This window comes from Anolis carolinensis, chromosome 4, assembly GCF_035594765.1.
Source record: "Anolis carolinensis isolate JA03-04 chromosome 4, rAnoCar3.1.pri, whole genome shotgun sequence".
Taxonomy (NCBI): Eukaryota; Metazoa; Chordata; class Lepidosauria; order Squamata; family Dactyloidae; genus Anolis; species Anolis carolinensis.
Window position 1 is genome coordinate 35,925,653 of NC_085844.1, and position 24,158 is coordinate 35,949,810.

Genomic DNA, 24,158 nt, shown 5'->3' on the forward strand with positions numbered 1-24,158 from the left:
AAATACAGTAATTACAACATAACATTACTGCGTATTGAACTACTTTTTTTCTGTCAAATTTGTTGTATAACATGATGTTTTGATGCTTAATTTGTAAAATCATAACCTAATTGGATGTTTAATAGGCTTTTCCTTGATCCCTCCTTATTATCCAAGATATTCGCTTATCCAAGCTTCTGCCGGCCCGTTTAGTTTGGATAAGTGAGACTCTACTGTATATAGACTAGTTCTTTAATGTCCTGTCAAAGCCTAACTTTTGCAAAGGAAACTAATGATAGGCATCACACATGCTGAAATTCCTTCTGTTTCGCTGTTATTAAAAGTACTTCCCTCTTTTATTTCTGACTACACTTCCAGGGAAGTAAAGGACTGTTTGACAGAAACCTAATTGCTTTCAACTATAATACTATGCATATTTACATAGGAATACATCTCATTGGTTACGGGGGGGGGGGGGGGGATTCAGTTCTGAGTAAGCACACACAGACTTGCACTATTTCATAGAGTTTGGGTGGATGCAAATGGGACGAAAGATCATTGTTACTAATACTAAATATATGCTGACCATACTGCTGTAGGTTTGCTTGCTTATGTGAGGTCTGTGGTTTAATTAAGTTTCCTGCCAGACGAAGAGCATCAGAAAAAAAAGAGCAACCACAGAAGTCATCCAGGCTCTTTAAGCAAAATAATGAAATGCTGACAATTCAATGCTGCAAGTAGTGTGTGATGACTAATTACACAATGACCTACACAGAAGGAGGAATAAATCAGGTAATTGGAGTCCCTGACAGCCCCAGTTACTATTGGCTAATCCCACAAAGTCACATGTCAAGAGCTTCTTTTAAAAGTCATTATAGGGCTTTGTAGAAGAGTGGATGTTCGCTTTGTCAGATTTTTAGGAACTCCCTTCAGAGAGCAAATCCAGCACAATGGAACAGTTTTTGGGAACTTGGAAGTTGGTTGCCAGTGAAAAATTTGATGACTACATGAAAGAAATTGGTAAGAAATATTTTCATGACTGAGTTTTTAGAATACATTTTATCTTTTTCAGTCTTTTTATTGAGGAAAAATTAAAGTAAAACTAAAAACTGTATTCTCTTCTTACCCTCCCAACATAAATTCAGTTTCAATTTAAATATATTTGCTAAATTACAAACAGAAGTTTTTTGGTAAGTGCAAATACTGTATTGTAAACTATTAAGTTGACTGTCAGGCTTGTAAGTAGTTGCAGGTGTTGGGTGGAGTACTACAGTTTGAATTATATCTGCTAGGATTCCAGTGTTGTGACATATTTTTATGTTAAGACTGTCCCAGTTATTTTCTATTTTTGACTGCTTTCCCAAAATATTGCTATTTGGTAGAAAACCCTATTGAACTCAGTGAAGCATGGGTTGTGTAAATACATTTAATTTGGTTTTGTAGTGAGTATTTCTTAGGAAGTTACTGCTTAACATATTGATATGTTAGGCAGTAGGTTGTACAGAAGTTGGAAGTGAAAAGTAAAGCTTGGATTTCTGTGTAACAATACTATTTTAAAATTGAGTATTGAAAGAAAGTGATGGAAATTCCATCTTAGTCATTTAGCTAATTGGTGAAATGAGTGACGTGGGCTGCAGGGTGCTATTATTTGTCTATTTGAAGTGGCTCCAAGGATATTGAGACAGCAGAAAAGATAGTGAGCTGTGTTGGTTTATTAGGAAAACTTTGAAATTCACAGACAATGGCTCCTAGCCAACCCAAGAATGAGCAAGCCATGAATTCTGATAGACGTAATTCCTTCTGTCATAGGTTGTCGGCTTTCATGGAGGCGAGAGATGTTCGATAATGAGAATGCCCACCCTTTAATGTATTTCCTGTAGTTTTGGAATGAAGTGTTTTCCCATTGTCCCTTCCAGCACTGACATACATCTCTGGTGTGTAATCAAGACATTTTGCAGTAAGCGAAAATCTGAACTGAAAAGAAGATCCACATTTCTCAGTGTGCAACTTGAACTTGTAGAGGGATTTTGTTGGTGGTCAAACAAGTCCTGCCTTGAATTCGTGGCAACTTCTGAGAGGATGCCTAGCACTAGACGTGGAGGAAGAGCTTGGTCTGAGATGGTGGAAAGCTGTTAGCTGCCAGGATAGACCATAGTGCTTTTAAATGAGCAAATAGCCTCATCTCATATAAGGCAGCTTCCAAAGCATTTACCACCAACACCACCTTCTATGGCAAGATTAGAAAAGGTAGTCGTTTTGGAGAACAACTCTCAGAATCGCCTACTCTGCAAAATGGTCACTGAGCATAATAGCATTTCCAAGTGTTGGTACCATGTTGTTAAGCCACTTACGCAACAATATAGTAACTTTCCAACTCAAAGATATGCAATTGCTGGCCATAGTTGTAAAGTGCTTCTCATGTGATCTCATGTCTGGTTAATTACAACTTGCATTAATACGCTTAATTGGGTCTACCATAGTGACTGTGGGCACAACCTGCTTATTATAGAGCAGTCCAATTCACTTGACTAGTACAGCAAATAGGATTCATTGACTTGTGAAATTAGTGGTTAGAGTTTATTCTCTTGATTACAGTTTAAAATACAGTAACCATTAAAGCTCAAGGAAACTAAGACCTGTAGAGACAAGTCATTACAAACTATTTTGAGCCAAACAATATTAGTGGTATATCCTGACTGTTTCAATTTTATATAAAGTAGGGAATTTGGTTCATCGAGTGCTTTTTACAAAAGGAATATTGTTTTCAAAGCTGATCACAAAACAGTAAAACAAAATACAATTAAATCAACAATATATACTCAGGACTAGATAAGAGCCACAGGAAAGGTAAGTTACAAAAGGTGCTGCTTGGTGAAGTAAAACCAAGCAACTGAGTCAAAAGGTTGTGTACAGGGATGTCTTCAATTACTAACTAAATACAAGGAAACCAGAAGGTGAACAACCTCTTGGGGCAAGGAATTCCACTGTAAGAAACTGCGACATCCCCCTTACTTTAAAATCATGCTGGAAAAAGAACCTTAATGTATGTTTGTTTAGTAGTTACACATTTATCCTCCTTTCTTAAGCAAACTCAAGGCAGTGTCCATTGCAATCCTTTCCATTTTATTCTGGTAACATTTGTGTTGGTTAGAGTAATCCAGTGGGTTTCAAGACTGATCAAGGAGGTCTTGTGCTAGATCAGCTGTGGGGTTTGTTACTATACAATGTGATGGTCACCACTTTAATAATGTAAAGCTGTACTGGGGGGCATATTGGCTTTCTGTGGGATTTTTGAGGGCTGTGCAGTCTCCACTCCTCCTATTTTTCTACTAAAACAAAAATTCATTTCCAAATGCCCCACACATCCTCTAGAAATGAGCGGGGTGATTTCACCATGTCTCCCACCTAACCTGTTTTGTTCACGGGAGAGTACTTCCTTTAAAAGTCAGAAGTTGGAGAGAGAGAGAAACCATTAGTTTTAGGTTTTTAAATTAACTTTGTTCAAATGATTGTCAGCTGTGGACTTTGGTCTTAACCTTAGCACTAATATGAACTATCCAAGGCCAGCCCTGTTATTAGTCAGAGTGAACCAGCCCCAGGTGGAAGATGCTGAGGATCCACAGGCTCCAACATTTATACTAAGCCCCTTGGCGATTTTCCCACATTGGGGGACAGAGCTGTATGGGCCATACTTCAATTCCAGGATCACCTCTAAAGCAGTGCTAATCAAAGTGGTTGTCGGTGGGTTAGTATCAGTCCATGAGCCATCAAATGTCATCCCTGGGAAGTTTTCTGAAAATAAGCTATGACAGCCTATTAGTTTGAAAAGTCTGTTGAAGAGCTGGAGGAGAAATAATGGGCATTAGGATTTAATATATCCTATCCAACGGTGGGTTTCAGTTCCTGCCCATTCTTGCTTTATTATGTATACCATGGTCCAGGTTGACTTGGCTTGTGACATCCCATCATACCTCAGTGGGTTCCTGGTGATCTTTTAAGGCCCAACAGCTTAAACAGCCTAATAATTTCTGTTTTGGCTTCAAGGTGTGGGCTTTGCCACAAGGAAGATAGCTGGTGTCGCCAAACCCAATGTCATCATCAGTTGCAATGGGGATGTCATAACCATCAGAACAGAAAGTAGTTTCAAGAACACAGAGCTTTCTTTCAAACTGGGGGAAGAATTTGATGAAACCACAGCAGATGACAGGAAAGTAAAGGTAAGGTCTTTTTTAATCTTACGTTTTATTTCCAACTGGATCATGTTAAATGCAGGATAATGCTTTTATTTAAAAGTATCGCATAGGAAGTTACCTCAAAGGACCTCTTTTCCAATATAGAGTTCTAACAATGTGATTCCACTATAACTGGCATGGTTCTGTCCTATGAAATGTTGGGATTTGAAGTGTAGGGAGAGGTAATTCAACTTCTCATCCGGAGAATTCTAGTACCTTTCTAAACTCTAGGATTCCATTGGATCCAGCCATGGCTGTTAAAGTGAGGTGGTGCAATTGTCCAGCTTAAAAGGGCCCCTGATCAATATGGGAAAGACTGACATTAGATATATTTAAATAGCAAGCTGGAAACTACCTATTTGATCTGGTATAGCTTCAGGATATAACACCAAAATATTTGCTTTATTGAAATGTGTAGATTTGTTGTCTGTGTATATATGCTTCAAGTAATCTGTTAACTTAGGTGACCCCATGAATTGCATATGATTTTCTTAGGCAAGTAATATTCAGAGATAATCTGCCCAATTTCTTCCTCTGAAATACAGCTTACACCACCTAGTATTCTTTGAAGGCTTCCCATCCAAGTACTAACTAGGGTTGACCCTGCTTAACTTCCAAAATCACACCTGCCTTCCACCCTTCGCAATTCTCCATAATATAGGCCTTGTCAGGACAATATTCCTATACAGGCAGTCCCCAAGTTAGGAACAAGGATTGTTTTTAAGTTGAATTTGTTTGCAAGGCCCATTCCACACAGCTGTATAAAATCCACTTTGAACTGTATTATATGGCAGTGTGAACTCAAGATAATCCAGTTCAAAGCAAATATTGTGGATTATCTGCCTTGAAATTCTGAGTTACACGGCTGTATGGAAGGGCCCTAAGTCAGAACAAGTAAAATTTTAACTAACTTCATACATACAGAGAGAGGGAGGGAGAGATCTGGAGAGCATAGAGAAGTGTTAACACTTCTGTGGGGTTCGTTTTGCTGTCTGTGTCCTTGTTCAGAAGATTTTACCTCACTTTCTGTCCCTGTGATAATTGGATTTTCAAAAATGTGCCTTGTTGTGGAAACATGAATTGGAGATAAAATTTTAGTGAAGACACCTTTTCTCCGTGATAACTCTTCCAGGAGTGAATTTCCTTTCCTAGGAGTAGATTTCTCAACCTGCATGATCTTGTAAGGAACCTAGAGTCTGATCACACTGTTGCCCTCTAGGTGCATTGAGCTAAACTCTGATCTCCTCTCTCCAGGAATAGGAGCTGCTGTTCAGAAAATCTAGCAGATGCCTTTATGGGGAAAGCTAGTTTACTACAAGTTTCTTTTCTTTCAGGCTTCATTCTATATTTTATAAACTGAGTGCCACAGAAGTCAAACATAATTTAATTTCCAAATGTGAAACAATCCTGATTTTTCTTTTTTGATTGCTTTCACTAACCTGACCCATGGGCTTCTGCAGGAGATATTTATTTGCAGGTTGGACTATATTAACCTGATTGCGCTTTTTTGGCAGAGTCTTGTGACATTAGACAACGGTGTGTTGGTCCACTTGCAGAAATGGGATGTCAAGGAGACCACACTGAAAAGGAAAATAGAAGATGGAAAGTTGGTTTTGGTGAGTTCACTTTTTAAATATGTGTAGATATTTGCAAATGTGGAAGGTGACAAAGCCCCAGTGGTGAAGAAGCCCTGGTGGCGAACTGTGTTAAAGCACTGAGCTGCTGAACTTGCAGACCGAAAGGTCCCAGGTTCAAATCCCAGGAGCGGAGTGAGCGCCCGCTGTTAGCTCCAGCTTCTGCCAATCTCGCAGTTCAAAAACATGCCAACATGAGTAGATCAATAGGTACCGTTCCAGCGGGAAGGTAACGGCGCTCTGTGCAGTCATTCCGGCCACATGACCTTGGAGGTGTCTATGGACAACACCGGCTCTTCGGTTTAGAAATGGAGATGAGCACCAACCCCCATAGTCAGACATGATTGGACTTCACGTCAGGGGAAACCTTTACCTTTACTTATTTGCAAATGTAGAAGGTGACAAAGTCCATGTAATGTAGTTACATGGTTTCCTTCAAATCAAACATCTATAACTTATCTCACCTCAAGGGTTGTCTTAAATTTGAAAAATGCTGGGGAACTGAATATCAGTGGTGATGAAGCCAAATCAAGCTAGCACTGTAACTAAACCTAAGGGTATGTCAGCATTGGAGAAGGTTACCAAATAATGCTTGCATAGGTAAGGAGGGGGGCAGCTGGCCATCTGATAGTACAACTCTGGAAACCAGTGTGCAAATCTCTGCTTGGTCATGAAAACACACTGGGCGATCATGGACAAGTAGCACACTCTCAGTCTTAGAAAACCCTATGAGCGGTTCAACGTAGGGTTGAAGGTACACAACAACCCTTTAATTTAAATCTGGAATGTAGAAGCTGTGCTAAAAATGTGTTTGGAACCAATTTTAAATTGAATAAGCCATTGTGTTAAGGCAGCACTTAATGAAGCATGGCCTTAAATTCCATTGGCACAGCAATATTATACATGAATGTCCATCTAAAAGCAGGGCACATTTAAATGTGCTTGACTGTGGCTATGCCCTTATTCTCCAGAATGTCTATTATCCTTTTGCAATGGAAGAGCAATGATTTCAGACAGAAATGTAATACACAAGGTGGTGAAAAATAATTGGGAGTTTTGAGAGAGTACTGCATTTACGAGTCACAGATCCTCCCTAACCCTAGGCACTGCAGCATCTCTTGTGGATGCTATCTGCATGGTTCCCAGACATTATTTCCATGGCTCTTACATGGATCTAAACAATCTGAAAATGACTTTCTGAATAAAGCAAGGTTGGGGACAGAGCCGGCCCTAGGTATTTTTCAAGTGTAGGTGAACAGAATTTTAGCGCCCCCCCCCCCAAACCAATAACGGAAAAATAAAAGCGTTGGATAAGCGAAAATGTTGGATAATAAGGAGAGATTAAGGAAAAGCCTATTAAACATCAAATTACATTACGATTTTACAAATTAAGCACCAAAACATCATGTTTTACAACAAATCGACAGAAAAAGCAGTCAATACATGGTAATGTTATGTAGGAATTACTATATTTGTGAATTTAGCACCAAACATTGAACAGAGATATAGGGCAGTGTGGACTTGGATAACCCAGATAGCCCCCAGTATTAAAAAAAAAACCCTCTAAAATCAAGACAATAAATAAAGAACAACACTCTGAAAACAGGAGAAATCCAGACAGTAAACAATCAGGGACAGCTAACACCTCCCAAAAAAAGATTCTCCCAGGCAAGAAGAAACCAGGCCTTGAAGCCACAGGGCCATTAAATGCTAATCAAGGTGATTGATTAGAGTTCTTTCTCCCACCCTGGACCTTCTACAGATATATAAACCCCACTTACCTCACAATCTCTGAAGACCCCAAAGGCGGGCCCAGCGCGGGCACCAGGAGGCCCAGCGTGGGCACCGGGAGCCCCGAACACCTCCCTGGTGAGGCCTCACCAGGAAGGTGTTCGGTGGTTTGGAGAGCAGAGAAGCACCGCTTCTCTGCTCCCCAAAGCCCCAAACTCCTTCCCGGCGAGAATGAAGGCGTTTGCAGCTTCTCTGCTCCCCAAACCGCCGAATGCCAGGAAGGCCTCGCCAGGAAGGCGTTCGGCAGCTTCTCTACTCTGCAAAGTCCCAAACGCCTTCCTGGCGCTGCTTCTCTGCTCCCCAAAGCGGCAACCTCGGCTCCTTCCTTGCAGAGGGAGGCACGGCGGCGGAGGCAGGCCACAGGAGACAGGAGTTGCCTTGATGGCGCCCCCAACAAGATGGTGCCACAGGCAACTGCCTAGTTGGCCTGGTGGTTGAACCGCCTCTGGTTGGGGAAGATGTAGCCCTCCAGATACTGCTGTATTGCAACTCCCACCAGCTATAACCAGTAGCCAGTGTAGACATGAGTGACAGTCCAACAACGTTTGAGGAGCCCCATCTTTCCCATTCATGGACTAAAGAGAGCCACTTTAGAATACAAGATTACATGGAAAATCATCTAGTTTGGCTACTAGAATATACTCTTCCAGTGTAGAAAAAGGCAATTGGTACTGAACTATGTACACTTTTCGTGGAGACGGAAGGGTCTGCCTCCATGTTTCTTAGGCCTTTTTGTTGGTTGAAAAAAAGTATTGTGGAAACAGTTGACATAATCCAGATTGCCTTTCAAGTAGACTCAGAGCTACTTGATCCAGGCTACTATATGGTAACTTGGCATGAATGTAACTTTTTCAGGCAAAATAAATCCTGCAAATGAAACAATTGTGCATAATTCTGCTTAGGTGTCAGTTTTTGAAGATATTTTTGGATGGTTTAGTTAGATGTGCTTCAGAGGTCAGAGAAGAATATCAATTCAGGAGGAAACTCTAATATTTGGAGAATATATAATACTATAGGTAAGGTAAAGGTTTCCCCTGATGCTAAGTCCAGTCATGTCTGACTTTGGGGGCTGGTGCTCATCCCCATTTCTAAGCCAAAGAGCTGGCATTGTCTGTAGACACCTCCAAGGTCATGTGGCCGGCATGACTGCATGGAGTGCCGTTACCTTCCCGCTGGAGCAGTACCTATTGATCTACTCACGTTGGCATGTTTTCGAACTGCTAGGTTGGCAGGAGCTGGGGCTGACAGCGGGCGCTCACTCCGCTCCTGGGATTTGAACCTGGGACCTTTTAGTCCACAAGTTCAGCAGCTCAGTGCTTTAACGCACTTCGCCACCAGGGGCCCCCATATATTACTATAGTCGTATACTATTTAATCATATATCTCTAAGTGACTTACACATATAAATATTATAAAAGCCACCACCCAATATTTGAAAAAGACACCAAAAGAAATATTGCAATTAATAGTGATATCTGTATTGTGACATTATTATGTTTTGAAATTATATTGTAGTTTTTCATATTAAAGGCATTTTTATGCAATAGCTTGTTTCATTGTTAACATTTTTAGTCAGAATTTTTTTTTGCTTCATTTGTTTTAGCTTTGTTTTAAGTTGCCTTTGATCCCATAGTGGGAGAAAGGTGGGATATAATTTTTTTAAAACAAAGTTTAGAATAAAGCAGAATCACAAAGATTGTTATAAGAAATGAAGAGTGTATGCAAGAAATTTTTCAAAAAATATTTACTCATTCCATGCCTTCTGAACTGCATGTAGAACAGTGCTCCTCAAACTTTGGTCCTCCAGGTGTTTCGGACTTCAGTTTCGTGACTTCCTAGCTTTTGACTTGGGCTTCTGGGAACTGAAATCCAAAACACCCAGCATACCAAAGTTTGGGGAAGAGGTTTCAAAAAATGGGTGCTACTCCTGAGAGTCCATTTTGGCAGCATTCTATTTGTTGCTAAATCAATAAGGCCTGGGGTCTTACTGTGTGTGATGCTGCCATAGCTAGTGTGGTAGCAGGGGAAGGGTCACTGGCTTGATGGCTATAAAAAATAAGACATTGAAAACACATACTGATCAGAGTTGGCTCTGGCTTCTCTCATCAGTCTGTATTTTTTCAGGTTTGCAAACTGTCAGCCAGGTTCTGTTGTGTCACCACTGTTACCATGTAGAGCAGAACTCTGGACTCCAAAGGCATTATTTTCAGAGAGACTAAAGTCCTTCATTGTACTTAGGACCAGTAAGAGCAAATCATCAGTACAATGCAGTGCAAATCATGTTATTGACCCTAACCAGTTGCCTTGTCCCCACCCATATATATACGATTGTATAGTGCAAAAGTATACCAAGAAATTGTGAGTGCATCTGAAAGGAGGGGAAGGTAGGACATCTAAATCTCTAAACCAGTGGTTCTCAACCTGGGGTCCCCAGTTGTTTTTGACCTACAACTCCCAGAAATCCCAGCCAGTTTACCAGCTGATATGATCTAGGGGTCCCAGGTTGAGAACCACTGGTTTAGAGATTTTAGAGTGGTTGAAAACCACTGCTTTAAACATTCCAGGGAATTTGCACAGGAGACCATTTGACAGGAAGCTGTAGAATTCTGATCATACACTGATATGAAAGTCCAGAGTATTGGTCATATACTGACTCTTTTGTGTTTTCCCTCCTAGGAATGCACTGCGAATGGCATTGTCTCCACTAGAGTCTATGAGAAAGTATGAAGTCCTCAGGATTCTGGAACAAAAGACAGCACTTGGTTCAGGGAGCAAAGTCTGACATGATTGCAGTGGCTTTCTTTAAAAAAAAAACCTGAGTTGTTGGCACATCAACTCCAAAGCACCTTTGTATACTAAGCAATTGTGGTTATTCAATAAAAGTTCACTTTCAGATGGGGAAAACCGCAACATCATTTCTTGGGCTGGGCTCGCAATCACACTTCATTGCTGAAGCTATATAAGGATTATTCCGCAAGGCAGATTTTCAGGTTCTGCTGGAGCTATCTGGTAATATTCACTAAGCCACTCTTTAAAAGAGGCACACTCTGGTAGAATCAGTATATTTACTCTAGAGAAGTCATTGGGGCTATACCTGCTTAACTAGAATATATACCTGTTCCCTAGACAACCGTGCAGAATCATAAAGTTCTTATGAATAAGGTCTCCATTATACAATTGTTCTGCTTTGTTTATAGAACTCTGCAGTGCAGAAATAGTTAACTACACAGTTATAGTGTAAAACCATTTTAATTGCCATGGTTCCAAGTATGTTGGTGTAATAGAAGAATGACAGATTCAGTTTGTCTGTGATAGTGGGCCTAGTCAACTCCATGTTGACAATAGCTGACATTTCACCCATCAGCTATGTGATTCACGGTTTAGGGGAAAGTATCTATTACCCTACCAATCTAAGGATTCTATAGGATGTTGCCATGGCAGTAAATATGGGATTGTAGTGCTATATTTGTTTAGCATAAATGGACTCACTGTCCTTCATTTAACACTCTCATATTTTCCTACCAACCTAAGGGCTCTTTCCCATTATCCCAGCATTTCTCAACCTGGATGTTGGGACTGTTTTTTTTTGGGGGGGGGGGTCTCCAAAGACAACCAGAAAGACGACCAACATTTCTGATGGTCTTAGGAAACCCTTTGACAGAGAAGGCTGAAGATCTCTTCACCTGTCCTTTTCTTCCTTTTTGGAAACGGATGGCGAATCCTCCCATCAAAAGCCCAATTTACCTAATTCTATTGCTGGTCAGGTTCAAGTAGCTCTTTGATTGTAGATGGACTATAAATCCCAGCAATTACAACTACCAAATGTCAAGGTCTATTTTCCCCAATTTCCACCAGTGTTCACATTTGAGCATACTGAGTATTTGTGCCAAGTTTGGTCCAGATCCATCATTGTTTGAGTCCACAGTGCTTGCTGGATGTAGGTGAACTACAACTCCAAAACTCAAGGCCAATGCCCACCAGTATTCTCTGTTGATCATGGGAGTTCTGTGTGCCAAGTCTGGTTCAGTTCCATCATTGGTGGAGCTCAGAATGTTCTTTGATTGTAGGTGAACTATAAATCCCAGTGACGACAACTCTGAAATAACAAAATCATTAACCCTGCCCCCCCCCCCCCCATCACTCCGCCAGTATTCAAATTTGAGCGTATCGGGTATGTGTGCCAAATTTGGTCCAGTGAATGAAAATATATCCAGCATGTCAGATATTTACACTACGATTCATAACAGTAGCAAAATTACAATTATGAAATAGCAACGAAAATAATTTTATGGTTGGGGGTCACCACAACATGAAGAACCATATTAAGGGGTCATGGCATTAGGAAGGTTGAAAACCATTGCACTATCCCATTATAGCACTGTGATTCGAATTTTTTGTTGGAGTGTGGATGACAAATGACACTAGCATTCTCTAGGAGAGAATGCTAAATACTCCTCCCCAAATGGAGAGCTTTCTCCTTAACATAGAAACATAGTGCTGTAATGGCATAATGTGGAAAAATCCTTGGGTGTTTTCTTGTCATGAGTGTTAGGAAGACACAATAACTGCACAAGGTCTCTTGATGGTGGACATCTGTTTGGCCAACTACCAAAGAGTTGTGCTTATTTGTTTTCAGTGTTAAAAGATGGGAAAGAGATGTTGTAATGCCTTTTACAACTAATATTTCAGCATAAGTGTTAGTGGGCTATAGCACTTTGGATGACTGGAAATCAGTCAGGAGGCAGGAGTCTTGTGTTTAAACAACTTATTTCAGCATGAATTCTCTGTAGCAAGAAACATTAATATCATGTGTGCATTCTTGCAGTTTGAAGCAGTTACCAGATAATTTACAGGCTCATTCTTTAAGAGTTACTACTAAGTGAAGGCTGGGGCATCAAAGTATGGGATTGGAATAAATGCTAAAGGAATCAAGGCCTGCCACATAGACAAAAAGCTGTCTCCCTCTTCTACTTGGAATAACCAAAAGTGATTTGCCATGTTTGTCAAACTTGTAAAGTTAGTGAAACATGCCTCCTTTGTACAGGAAAGATACAGCAGATTAACCTGAACAGAGCCACCAAGTTAAATATGTTTCACAAGACAGCTTCAGGGATGACATGAGCTCATCTGTATGGAAGAGGCCATAACTTGGAGACAACACATATAAGGCATACATTCAACTCCTGACATCTTGTGTTTAAAGTATCCTGAGTGTCGATGAGAAAAGTTTTGGACGTCTGGTGCCACTCTGATAGAGTCAATAACTGGGCCAATTATAGCCTGGTTTTATATGGATACAATGCTTCTGTATAGTATACCATCTCCCTGTGGAAAATAATGTTGCAATCAGCCTGGACAATGTATCTGAATGGAGAACTTTATACCCTCCAACAACTGTTCCAATTTGGACAGACTTGATTAATCTTGTTGTACCACTTACCTACTTTGAAAATGCCCACTTTCTCCCTCGTTCCTCAGTTTATCTCGGTTATTACTAACTGACTTCAGAATACAAAAGTGATTCATACTCAACTCATCAAGCAGTAATTACTAGTAGTCTTGCCCTTCCTAGTAGATTCAGGAAAAAGTTGATTATTGTAGTCTCTCCTGCCTTCTCTGTTCATTTCTTATTAATAACTACTGCCATCGTAACCCTGTTTTGATGTTGCTTGGCCACCCATGTCCAAATCTCCATGAGATTTGGGGGGAATGTGCATTCTCTAGGAGGAGAACCTTGTAATTTAAAAATAAGAAAAGCCAAAAGATATGTCCCACATTAAGCATAAAAATACTTAAGCATATGTAGCCAAACTCACTCTATAGAATGTTAAGGAAGGGCCTCCCCTGAAGATTGCTAAATTCAGCCAGACTTGTGTAAGATAATACAGTACTTCAGATACCTGGACCTGAGCCATATAGACCAGTGAACCTGTGGGTCCCCAGGTGTTCTGGTCTGCAACTCTCAGAAATCCCAGCCAGTTTACCAGCTGTTAAGATTTCTGAGAGTTGAAGGCCAAAACATCAACATAATAGGTCATAATTAGTACTTTGAATTGCAGGTGGAGCTGCTGCAAGAAGGGAGTTTATTAATAATAGCCCCAATTAACATTCTGGCTTAGGGTCAACCGAAGTTTCCAAAGGCACTTTGTTGTAAGCCATCCTGAGCCCCATGTTAGAATAAAATAAATAAATGGAAAAATGTGAATAAAAAGATTGCCTTTTAGAAATGGCCATAGTAATGTAAACAATATGCAACTAAAACATGTGTCACAATGGCCACTATGGTTTCTTACACCCTACACAGGAACAGATGGGATAAGTGGAGATTATGTTTCATCATACCTTGCAACCCTGCCTTCCCACACTACCACTATTCCATTTTTTACTTTGTATTTTTAGAGCAATTCTACAATTTCACCTTGAAAAACAACTGAAAAAACAAAATATAAAATAAAAGGAAAATAGACAGCTTGGGACTGTAGAGGGGAGGGGAAGAGGAGATGTATGGGAGCTGTTGATGGTTTTGTGTATGAATACCTAGGGATGGTAAAATCATGAAGAGAAGACAGATGGACAGCAGGATGCATGTGGCATTGGGCAATAGAGACCATCATCAGAAGTGACAATTCCAGGGCAATGGTGATTTGCCTGCGACATGCAATGAAGTACTTCAACGACGCACCTTTAGAGTCGAGACAAGTTAAGATATGGTCATTCGGAATTTAACCAGTGCTATCTGCTTCATTGCCACCAGCTTTATTGATCTGCTAGAGCAAGATTGGGCCTCCAAATGTTATTGCTGCTTTGAGTCCCCTTCGGGGAGATAAAACAGGGTATAACAACAACGACGACAACAACAACAACAACAACAACAACAACAACAACAACTGTATTGCAACTCCCAGCATTCTGAGATTTGCAGTCTAACAGCATCTAGAGAATCATATTTCAATCACCTCTGTGTTAAAGGTACATGGAAAATGTTGAAACAAGTAGTCCTCAATCTGGTGCCTCCCCCATGTTTTGGATTAAAATTTTTAGCATTCCTGACCTGTGCCCATGCTGACAGGGGTGAATGGAGATTAAACATCTGGGGTCACCCGACTAGAGGAGAGCATTTCAGACACACTAAGATGCCTTGAAGAGAGTACATTAACAATACACATTCAAAAACACTTATTCAAAGTAAGCAACAAAAGAGAAGAGCATCATTAAACAAGTTGTCACCTATTTGTACTAAATAATATAATTTGTGAAATAAGAGATGGGAGATCTCTAACTGTACATCATTAATTTTTAAACTTTGAAATTATGGTCATGTTTTATTCATGAAACAACCTGGAATATTTCATGACATTTTTCCTTAAAAGAGTGGAGTTTATTGGACCACTCTAGGAAATAGCAGCATTAATTTGCTTATGGCTTTCCAGAGTAATCCTAGCTATCAGAAGCAGATACTATGCAAGCAGGGAAAGCAACTTTACTACTGTTGAGTCTCTAAAAGCAGGATATGAAATCCACCTAATGAATGCTTGAGGCTGTCTAATCCAATAACTTATTTATGAGTTGGCTTATGTATAGGACTGTGCTGTTAGGAGACTCTGGTTTAGTGCTGTTGGGTCCAATGCCTATTAAACTGCCATAAAAGTTTGAATTTGCCACCACCATACTATACAGAATTTTAAAAGCTCAAAAAAGGGAAAAAAGGAGGACCTGAACAATTACCATCCAATCAGCCTGACATCAATACCAGGGAAGATTCTGGAACAGTTAATTAAAAAGGCAGTCTGCAATCACTTAGAAAGGAATGCTGTAATTACTAAAAATCAACATGGATTTCTCAAAAACAAGTCATGTCAGACTAATTTTATTTCTTTTTTCAATTGAGTTTCAAGCTTGGTAGATGTAGGGAATGCTGTGGATGCAGCATATCTTGATTTCAGTAAGGGCTTTGACAAGGTTCCTCATGATGTTCTTGCAAATAAACTAGTCAAATGAGGGCTAAGCAATGCTACTATAAGGTGGATCTGTAATTGGTTAAGCGACTGAACCCAAAGGGTGCTCACCAATGGTTCCTCTTCATCCTGAAAAGAAGTGACTAGTGGAATGTCTCAGGGTTCAATTCTGGGCCCAGTACTGTTCAAGTTAGATGAAGGTTTAGAGGGCATGCTTATCAAGTTTGCAGATGACACCAAATTAGGAGGGATAGTTAATACTCCAGAGGACAGGGTCACAGTTAAAAATGACCTTAACAGATTAGAGAGCTGGGCCAAAACTAACAAAATTAATTTCAACAAGGATAAATGTAAGCTACTCCACTAAGGCAGAAAAAAGGGTACAGGATGGGTGAAGCCAGGATCAGCAACAGTCCATGTGAAAAAGATCTTGGAGCTTTTGTAGATAGCAAATTACACATGAGCCAATAATGTGATGAGTTAGCTAAAAGAGCCCATGGGATTTTGGCCTGTATCTAAAAGAGTATAGTGTCTAGATCCAGTGATGTTATGGTGCTCTCTATTCTTCTTTGGTAAGAGCTCATCTGGATTATTGTATCCAGTTCTGGGCACGACAATTTAAAAGAGATATTGATAAACTGGACGGTGTCCAGAGGAGGGCAACTAAAACTATCAAAGGTCTGAAGACCATGCCCCTCTGAGGAGCATCTTAAAGAGCTGGGTATGTTTAGCCTGCAGAAGAAAAGCTTGAGAAAAGACATGATAACCATGCATGTGAATGGATGTCATACGGAGGAGGGAGCAAGCTTGATTTCTGCTACCATGAAGACTAGGACTCAGAGCAATGGGTTCAAATAACAGGAAAGGATATTCCACCTGAACATTAGGAAGAACTTCCTAACCATAAGTGCTTTTCAGCAGTGGAACTCTGGAGTGTAGTGGAGGCTCTTTCTTTGGAGGCTTTTAAACAGAGACTGGATGGCCATCCATTAGGGGTGCTTTGATTGTGCTTTTCCTGCATGGCAGGAGTTTGAACTAGATGCCGATGTGATCTCTTCCACCTTTATGATTCTACTACCAATGTTAAAACTACACCAGAGGCTGGAGGGTGGCAGCGATAAAGATCCAAAGATGGTATGAGTGCGACCAGTCAAGACTTATACAACCACTGAATCTGCTCATCCTTTTTCCATGCAGAGTGCCAAAGCACTTTGTACTTGATGTAATAATCTCAGGTGTTTCCACCATACAGACCATCAGATAGTCCCTCAACCATGGAATAAAGAGACCACACACAGGTAAATGGGTTAAACTAGGGCAGCTTTATTTTATCTAAAACCTGGAAAGGAGCAAGAGGAGAAAGCAAGTTGATGAGGGATCAGTTGACATCAGTTGTCACACTTGCCTACCTACTCAGCCTTCCCCTGGGCAAAAAACCTGAATGCTTTAGGGAGACGATAAGAGTTTTCAGGGACAATATGGGCCATCTAGCACAACTCTTGCTGTGCAGAAAGGCACATCTACAGGATTTCCTTCAAAGACAGAGGGTACACCACCCACCAAGGCAATTTCTTCTCCCTCCCTCTCTCTCTCTATCCCCCCCTCTTCTGTTTAACTTTTTTTTTCTGGATGAGGCATTGTTGTAACCCAGAAGGCATATTTTCCTGTGGGCTACACATTGTCCATTATTATTCTATATATTCCTCATGGTCAGTTCATTTCCCTTTCCATTCTGAATACAAGGCTTTTACTCTTCTCTTGAATTCATGCCATCTCATCCTCATGAAACCCTTCTAAAAACCCAATATTGTTCTCCATGGTGGCATTGTGTACTGGACCTTTCTTCCGGCATAATAGAAGCAAGCTCCCCTCATCAGTCTCCAAAGTGTTCTGACTTTGTGTCATGGTGGAGGAGTTGGTGGCTGGCAAATGCGGCCAGCCTTGGTACAGAGATGAATGGCTTGGGACAAGGTGCCCATTGTCTGGCCTCTGACGTTGCCCCTCTGCATTGGGTGGCCCTAAGAGCGACGTATTCTGGGCCTCTTTTTAAAGGACAGTGGGTTTTCACAACCCTGCTGCCTGAGAACTACTCTTGTCACGGCCATTCTCCCAAGGAAACACTGCCTAGCAAAACCCATACAATGTGCAAGAAATTTGTCGGATCCTGGAAACTTGTTTCTAGTGAAAACTTTGATGATTACATGAAAGAACTGGGTGAGCTTTGGTCTGATTTCACTGGGAAGGTTTTCTTTGTTGTCCTTCTGTTCCTTCATTTCAATGAGCCTTTTGCACTCATGGTCAAACTTTTAATCCAAGCATTTTGAAAGGAAGTTTAAAAAACAGAAGATGAATTTGTCATTTCTTGTCTCTTACTAATCACATTCAGAATTTTCTTCTTCCTTTTCTGTTTCCTTCCTGTTTCCTTTTTCTTTTCCTTTGTATGAGAAATAAACAAATTGCTTCTTTATTCAATATTTTTTCTTCTAAAGATGGTCCTAGTACTTTTTATTTCAAATAATTTATTTTTACAGAAATACCTTTATATCACATAACATATTCTCTGGTGGGTTCTTTGTTTGGATGATAGCTTACATAATGGTTGTTGTTACTATCATTACTGTTATTATTATTTCACCTACCTCTCTGTAGTGCTGCTATATAGAAATAATTGGTTGAGTTTAGACATAGCAAGGTATGCTTCCACTTGCTTTTTACAATATGTCTTCTGTACTTAACATCTTGAATAACATTCAAAATAGGACTATATTATTTTGTATCAACAGCTACTTGAACATGGTAAATGAACTGAATTATTAACACAGATGAGGATAGAAAACTAATTCTTGTTACTTGCTGATATATTTTCATGTACTGTTTTAAAAATATAGATATGTACCTTTATTTGTTTATCTTTTTAATGCCTTGTCTTTCTCCCAATATGAGACTGCTTCAAATGCATTATCTTTCAAATGCCTGGTGGTCATCCCCACCATAAGGAAGATGATTGCCTGATGCAGCAGGCGCTGTTTCTCCTGGACTCCACACCTTTTGTCTCTGCAGCACAGTTGTACTGGGCTGAAAATAGTCTGAAACATTAGCTGTATTGAAGTGGTGGACATGAATTAGCTTATTTTTTCTGTAAAGGCAATCCATGCATTCAGCTATGAGAATTCATGTACTACTAGATGCTCAAAATATTGCCATGTCCATTCATGGACACACAGGCTTTTGTTATATAAGAAAACTAAAACATCATATGAAAGTAGCCCCTTTCTGTACTGATCTTTTTTCTAACCTGTATCATCTGTCATTGTGACTTCTCTTTTAAAAGATGATCCGCAGTAATAGGCAGCTCATATGTCTCTTTCAGATTACACTGTGTAACAAAATTGAATTTTTTTTCTGTTCCTGGTTTAAAGGTATTATTTCCTGTTTCATGGTCTGGTACTTACTTTGAAAATAGTTGTTATACACTAGAAACTTTGTATTTGTGGCTGCCACAAACTATGTTGAATTGGTTGAGATTCTATAAGATATTTATTGAAAAACTATAGCACAATGTGCTGCAGGATGTCCCACAAAAACAAAGTTTTTTCAGTTTAATAAACTCTTTCCATGTTTTTATGATAGAACCAATTAAAAATGACATTTATAATCCCAGGACAAAAGTTGTGTTACATAGTGTTAATTATAGCCACCTGTATTCTACTTACTGAAAGATAATTTTAAAAGGTAGAGCTTGGCGTTTTGTAACCCCTTACTTGTATATCTTGCATTCACTCCTTTCTCCCCTTTGCGCTTTTCTAGGATATTTTAAGAGTCATATATTTAGCAGTGTGTGGAATACATGAGACATTTTCTTGCCAAATGAGGTATAATGTTGTTTTCTGTGTCTCCATTTAGGGGTGGGTTTGGCCACCAGAAAACTTGGCAGTTTGGCCAAACCCAGACTCATCATCAGTGTGAAGGGTGATCAGATGACAATCAGAACTGAAAGCACCTTCAAAAATATCCAGATCACTTTTAAGTTGGGACAGGAATTTCAGGAGACCACAGCAGACGACAGGAAAACCAAGGTGATGGGTCGTCACTCTCTTCCACTAGGCTTGTTATTGTTTTCTTAGACTTGAGCAACCAGTTATTTTGTCCTTTGAACAGCACTGGAAGGTTTCACATTAGCAGCTGCAGCCAAACAAACTTGCTGTATGGAACATAGCCAATTTAGGTCCTGCTAATATGAAGCTGGCTACTTCTCCAGAACTATCATTTCAAATCCCTGGGGTGTGGGTGGAGTAAAAGATTCTGAACAAGATATTGGATACATTCAGGATAAACTGTGCAAAGAAGAATGCAGCCTATTTTGAAAACAATTGTTTTCATATCCTTTTTATATGTCCATAATAGTTGTTTTTAGAGTTTCAGGATCTCAGGGCCAGGATCTCAGGGCCTGGACCCTTCCTTCCAGTTTTCAGGGTCAGGGGGTGAAGCTCAAAGTGAGAGCGCTGCATTGAAAAGCTCTCCTGTGTTTTGGGCCAGAATAAAGAGTTGTGCCACCTTCTATTTGGAAGCAGCCTGGCTGTTCACACACCCCATCCCATTTTCTATGGGCTCAGTCAGTCCAGGAATAGGAGATGGCTTCTTTCTTCATCGTGTGGGTCTTTGCGATGATCACCAGGCTCAGAAATGCTGGTGGCCATTGCTCAGCGCTTGTTGTTATTGCAACCAAAGTGCCGAAGTGATTGGAGAAGGGAAGAGGAAAAGTAGGGAGCAATGTCTCATTCCTCCCCCCCCCCCCTTCTTGTATTACTTTGTTGCTTTGGCTATCATCACTATAGGCAATGGGTGATGACCACTCCAATTTCCATGCTTAGTGATCACTGCAAAGGCCAGATAGACAGGAACAATGAACGGTTGGCAGTCTGGTGGTGCTGAACTAGGCTGGCTCAGGGACCTTCCATGTAGACATCTGCCAGCCCCTCAGCTGGCTGAGTAGCTGGCTGTATGGACCATAACAGCACAGATCCAGAGTACCCTCCTCTGAATCAGCATCATCATTTGTCACACATGTGGATGGCCCCTACATCTGGATTGCCATATTTTTACTCTATTTTTTCGGTTCTGCAGACTGTTGTAACCTTAGAAAGAGGTGCACTCGTGCAAGTGCAAAAGTGGAATGGCAAGGAATCAACAATACGAAGGAAAATTGTCGATGGGAAAATGGTGGTGGTAAGTTATTATTATTCTTTTTTTAAAAAAAATCACATTAGGTATAATTCATTTCACCTTTAGCATTTTTGAAGTCCCATGGCTACTTTGAGTCTCATATTGGTAGAAAAGTAGGATCTTTAAAACAAACAAACAAATAAATCAGATTATAGCAAATGCTTAATTCTTTTCCTGTGTAAATAATGAGAGCTTCAGAGTTTGTGACCATCATTTCTGATCACCATTACAGTTTTTGTAAGCATGAAACTTCCAAAACCTGCTAAAAACACATGATTTAAACAAAATTTGGAGCTGGGAGAAAGTGCATTAAAACTTGAAAAATGGTTTACAGAAGGCTATATTTGTGCTTTTGAATCCCACTATGTTCAGTTCAGTGCAGATATTGACCTTGAACACAGTGTTTGTATTCGAGGACTGTGTACCTAGCTCTGGCTAAAGTGAAAACATCATTATGATGTCATTTTTTTTCCAACTACCAACAGCACTTAGGTATCTTCCAATTTCATTAAAACCAACAGTCAACTGAAGAGGAATTCCAGGTTCAAACAATGAATCAAATTTTTTATCCACCTTCCTCTTGTGATATACAATCAAAGCTGTGTCACACTCTATAGATTCAAAGTGTACATGAACAGTATGAACATATGTCATAATACATTTCAAGTTATCGTGTTATTCATTTCATGACTTAGGATGCATCTGCACTATAAAAGTAATATAGTTCAGGATTCAAGTTATCAGACAGAAGTTAAAATAAATATGTTGGTGTTTTATATATTCATTAATTTCCTTAAATATGCCTTGTATTTTTGGGGCATGAGATAATGTCAGTATCTAGTTCACTATGATATAAGAAGAATTCTGCAAGAAAAACTGTCACAAGACATAATTTGGTTAGTGCATAACTGCACGTTTACTTGAATTGCAGTAGCCTCCACATACCCCATTGGTAATGCAGTATTAGTATTCAGCAAAAATGTGGCCACTACTTGACTACTTGAGTGTAGATTTACTACATAAGTGCAGTGTGTAGTAAAGTACAGCCAGATATGTTTTCCAGTTATAGATAGATGATATTCTTTTGCCATATGTAATTATATTATTATGATCAATTATGTAATATTACAGTAGAGTCTCACTTATCCAAGCTTCACTTATCCAAGGTTCTGTATTATCCAAGGCCTTTTAGAAGTCATTGTTTTTGTAGTAAATGTTACAATGTTTTGGTGCTAAATTTGTAAATACAGTAATTACTACATAACATTACTGTGTATTGAACAGCTTTTTCTGTCAATTTCTTGTAAAACATGATGTTTTGGTGCTTAATTTGTAAAATCATAATGTAATTTTATGTTTAATAGGCTTTTTTCTTAATCCCTCCTTATTATCCAAGATTTTCGCTTATCCAATGTTCGGCCAGCCCGTTTATCTTGGATAAGTGAGACTCTACTGTACTTGAGTAGACTTTATAGAAGTATAATAAATGATGTCCCAAATTATCTCCTCACCATTGTTATTTCTTAGGAATGCATCATGAAAAGTGTGAGATGCACAAGAGTTTATGAGAAAATATGAAGAAACTCTTCACCTCAAGTAGACTGAAATCAAGTTTTTCAGACCTGCATTGTTTGCATGGTGAGGAATAGGGAATTATCCACCTGCTCATTTGTATTGTTTCCTCTAAAAACAGTGCAACTAAACCATAAATACAAACTTTAATAAACACTGTGTAAGCAATATGAAAGTATTTGTGACTCAATAAATGATTACCAGTGTGCAATGCAACTCTGTGTTATTTTAGTATGACAGTATGTCTGGACATTGATGTGCTGTTTTCATTTATTAAATCTGCACTCAGATACAAAGAAGCAGCTTACATAGTTTGCATGACAAATTAGGCACTTAATATGCAAAATTAGTATGTTTGGCTGGCAACCAGAAAATAAGGACCCATCAAAGGGGGGTGGAGGGTTTAGAAGCATCCATATTCTTCCATTTTTTTCTTCTCGCAGTAAAATTTTCACAAATGACTCAAGTGCTTTGGAGGCTCTTTTCAATTGCAAGTCTTTTTCATCCTTTTATTCATCTTTCTTTTTGTTCATTGATTTCTGAAAACCTGAGAAAAAATATATCACGTCTGTGTCTGATCTGTCTGGCATGATCTCAATAGAAAAAGACTCATTAGAAAAGTGTTATGGCAACCTGGAGTTTTTGAAAAGAAACAGGAAAAGTGTGATTGAGCTGATAGCACTAAAGAGAAAAACAAATGCGGTAAGTGATATATCACATCATGTCAATGGATAGACCACACACATTCCAATTCTAAAGCCTTTTTCTGTACCAGAAAAAATTGAGTAGTGGTCAGCACAGAAGAGGGGGCAGATGATTTAGGAAAAGAGCAATGCTATATTGGAAAAAAATTACTTATTTCATGCATTCTATGATGATTTATGCATGTGTCATTATAAATATTGCACCATAACTCATGTCAAAAAAGGAATAATTTTTGAGTAGAGTAGCAAAAGTTGGGAGCTAATCCTTTTCTTATCTATGCTGCCAGTTTTCACTTTTTTTGAATGACTGGAAGGAAATATGTGGCAGTGGAGGTCAGTGGCAGCTGGCCTCTTGAAGCTGTGCTGGCACTTTCCCCTTTCGATGGAATGTCCCTCAACATATTTAGAGATCGTATAAAAAAAAGCAAACACACATCATCTTCTAGAACCTCTAGGGGACCCTGGGAAATCTGGGAATATGCCTTTGTCCTTCTGCATCTGATTATACTGACATGACCAAATGCTTCTCTGTTGTCCATTCTCCACAAGCTACTAAATTGTCATGTTGTGAGTACAGAATAAAGTTGTGTTTTTTAGATGAAGGAAATAGTGAATACCTCCCTCTGCAGCAATCAATAACATTCTGCACGTAAAATATGCCATTAACAGGATGCCAGCCACAGGCAACAAATCTGCAGTTGTTGATAAGGGCTGTAGTGCCTAGTCGGCTTCAATATAAGGCAACCATAGGGAGACCTCCAAGTCAGCACGTTATCAATTCAGGTTGCACAAATGCAGGGCAGTAGCTTGCTTGCTTGCTTGATTCAATTCATTTAGGCAACAGAATACTCTCTCAAAATCACAGTCAACAAAATTCTCCTGCAGCCATGATCAAACTCAGGCCACTGTCATGGATTGGACCTGAGGCTCATTAGGATGAAGTGGTTTCTTGATTTACAGAAGCACAATCAAAATCCCCTACTTTCTCCCAGCTGTCTTTGTAAGAGAATAAGTTTTCCAAGTGGCAACAAACTGCCACCACCAAGTAATTTCCAAAACTACACAGAA

The 24,158-nt window shown here is 39.6% G+C and overlaps 2 protein-coding genes across 2 annotated transcripts; both read left to right on the forward strand.

Annotated features, from left to right (window-relative positions):
- The first annotated feature begins 844 nt into the window (after positions 1-844).
- LOC100554943 (fatty acid-binding protein, adipocyte) lies at positions 845-10,540 on the forward strand. Its single transcript, XM_003219550.4, has 4 exons — positions 845-999; positions 4,024-4,196; positions 5,726-5,827; positions 10,313-10,540. Exons 1-4 carry the CDS (start codon positions 930-932, stop codon positions 10,361-10,363), a joined length of 396 nt encoding a protein of 131 aa, XP_003219598.1. The 5' UTR covers positions 845-929; the 3' UTR covers positions 10,364-10,540.
- Positions 10,541-17,644: 7,104 nt separating this feature from the next.
- Positions 17,645-22,602, forward strand: LOC100555135 (myelin P2 protein). The gene is made up of 4 exons (XM_003219551.4): positions 17,645-17,805; positions 19,495-19,667; positions 20,716-20,817; positions 22,342-22,602. Exons 1-4 carry the CDS (start codon positions 17,733-17,735, stop codon positions 22,390-22,392), a joined length of 399 nt encoding a protein of 132 aa, XP_003219599.3. The 5' UTR covers positions 17,645-17,732; the 3' UTR covers positions 22,393-22,602.
- Positions 22,603-24,158: the final 1,556 nt, after the last annotated feature.

Bases quoted from the DNA above. Each gene is read 5' to 3' on its own strand.
- LOC100554943 (XM_003219550.4), top strand. From the start codon at position 930: ATGGAACAGTTTTTGGGAACTTGGAAGTTGGTTGCCAGTGAAAAATTT. The intron at 4,197-5,725 runs GTAAGGTCTTTT...CTTTTTTGGCAG, and splicing joins CAGATGACAGGAAAGTAAAG to AGTCTTGTGACATTAGACAA. The intron at 5,828-10,312 runs GTGAGTTCACTT...TTTCCCTCCTAG, and splicing joins AAGATGGAAAGTTGGTTTTG to GAATGCACTGCGAATGGCAT.
- LOC100555135 (XM_003219551.4), top strand. From the start codon at position 17,733: ATGTGCAAGAAATTTGTCGGATCCTGGAAACTTGTTTCTAGTGAAAAC. The intron at 17,806-19,494 runs GTGAGCTTTGGT...GTCTCCATTTAG, and splicing joins TGATTACATGAAAGAACTGG to GGGTGGGTTTGGCCACCAGA. The intron at 20,818-22,341 runs GTAAGTTATTAT...GTTATTTCTTAG, and splicing joins TCGATGGGAAAATGGTGGTG to GAATGCATCATGAAAAGTGT.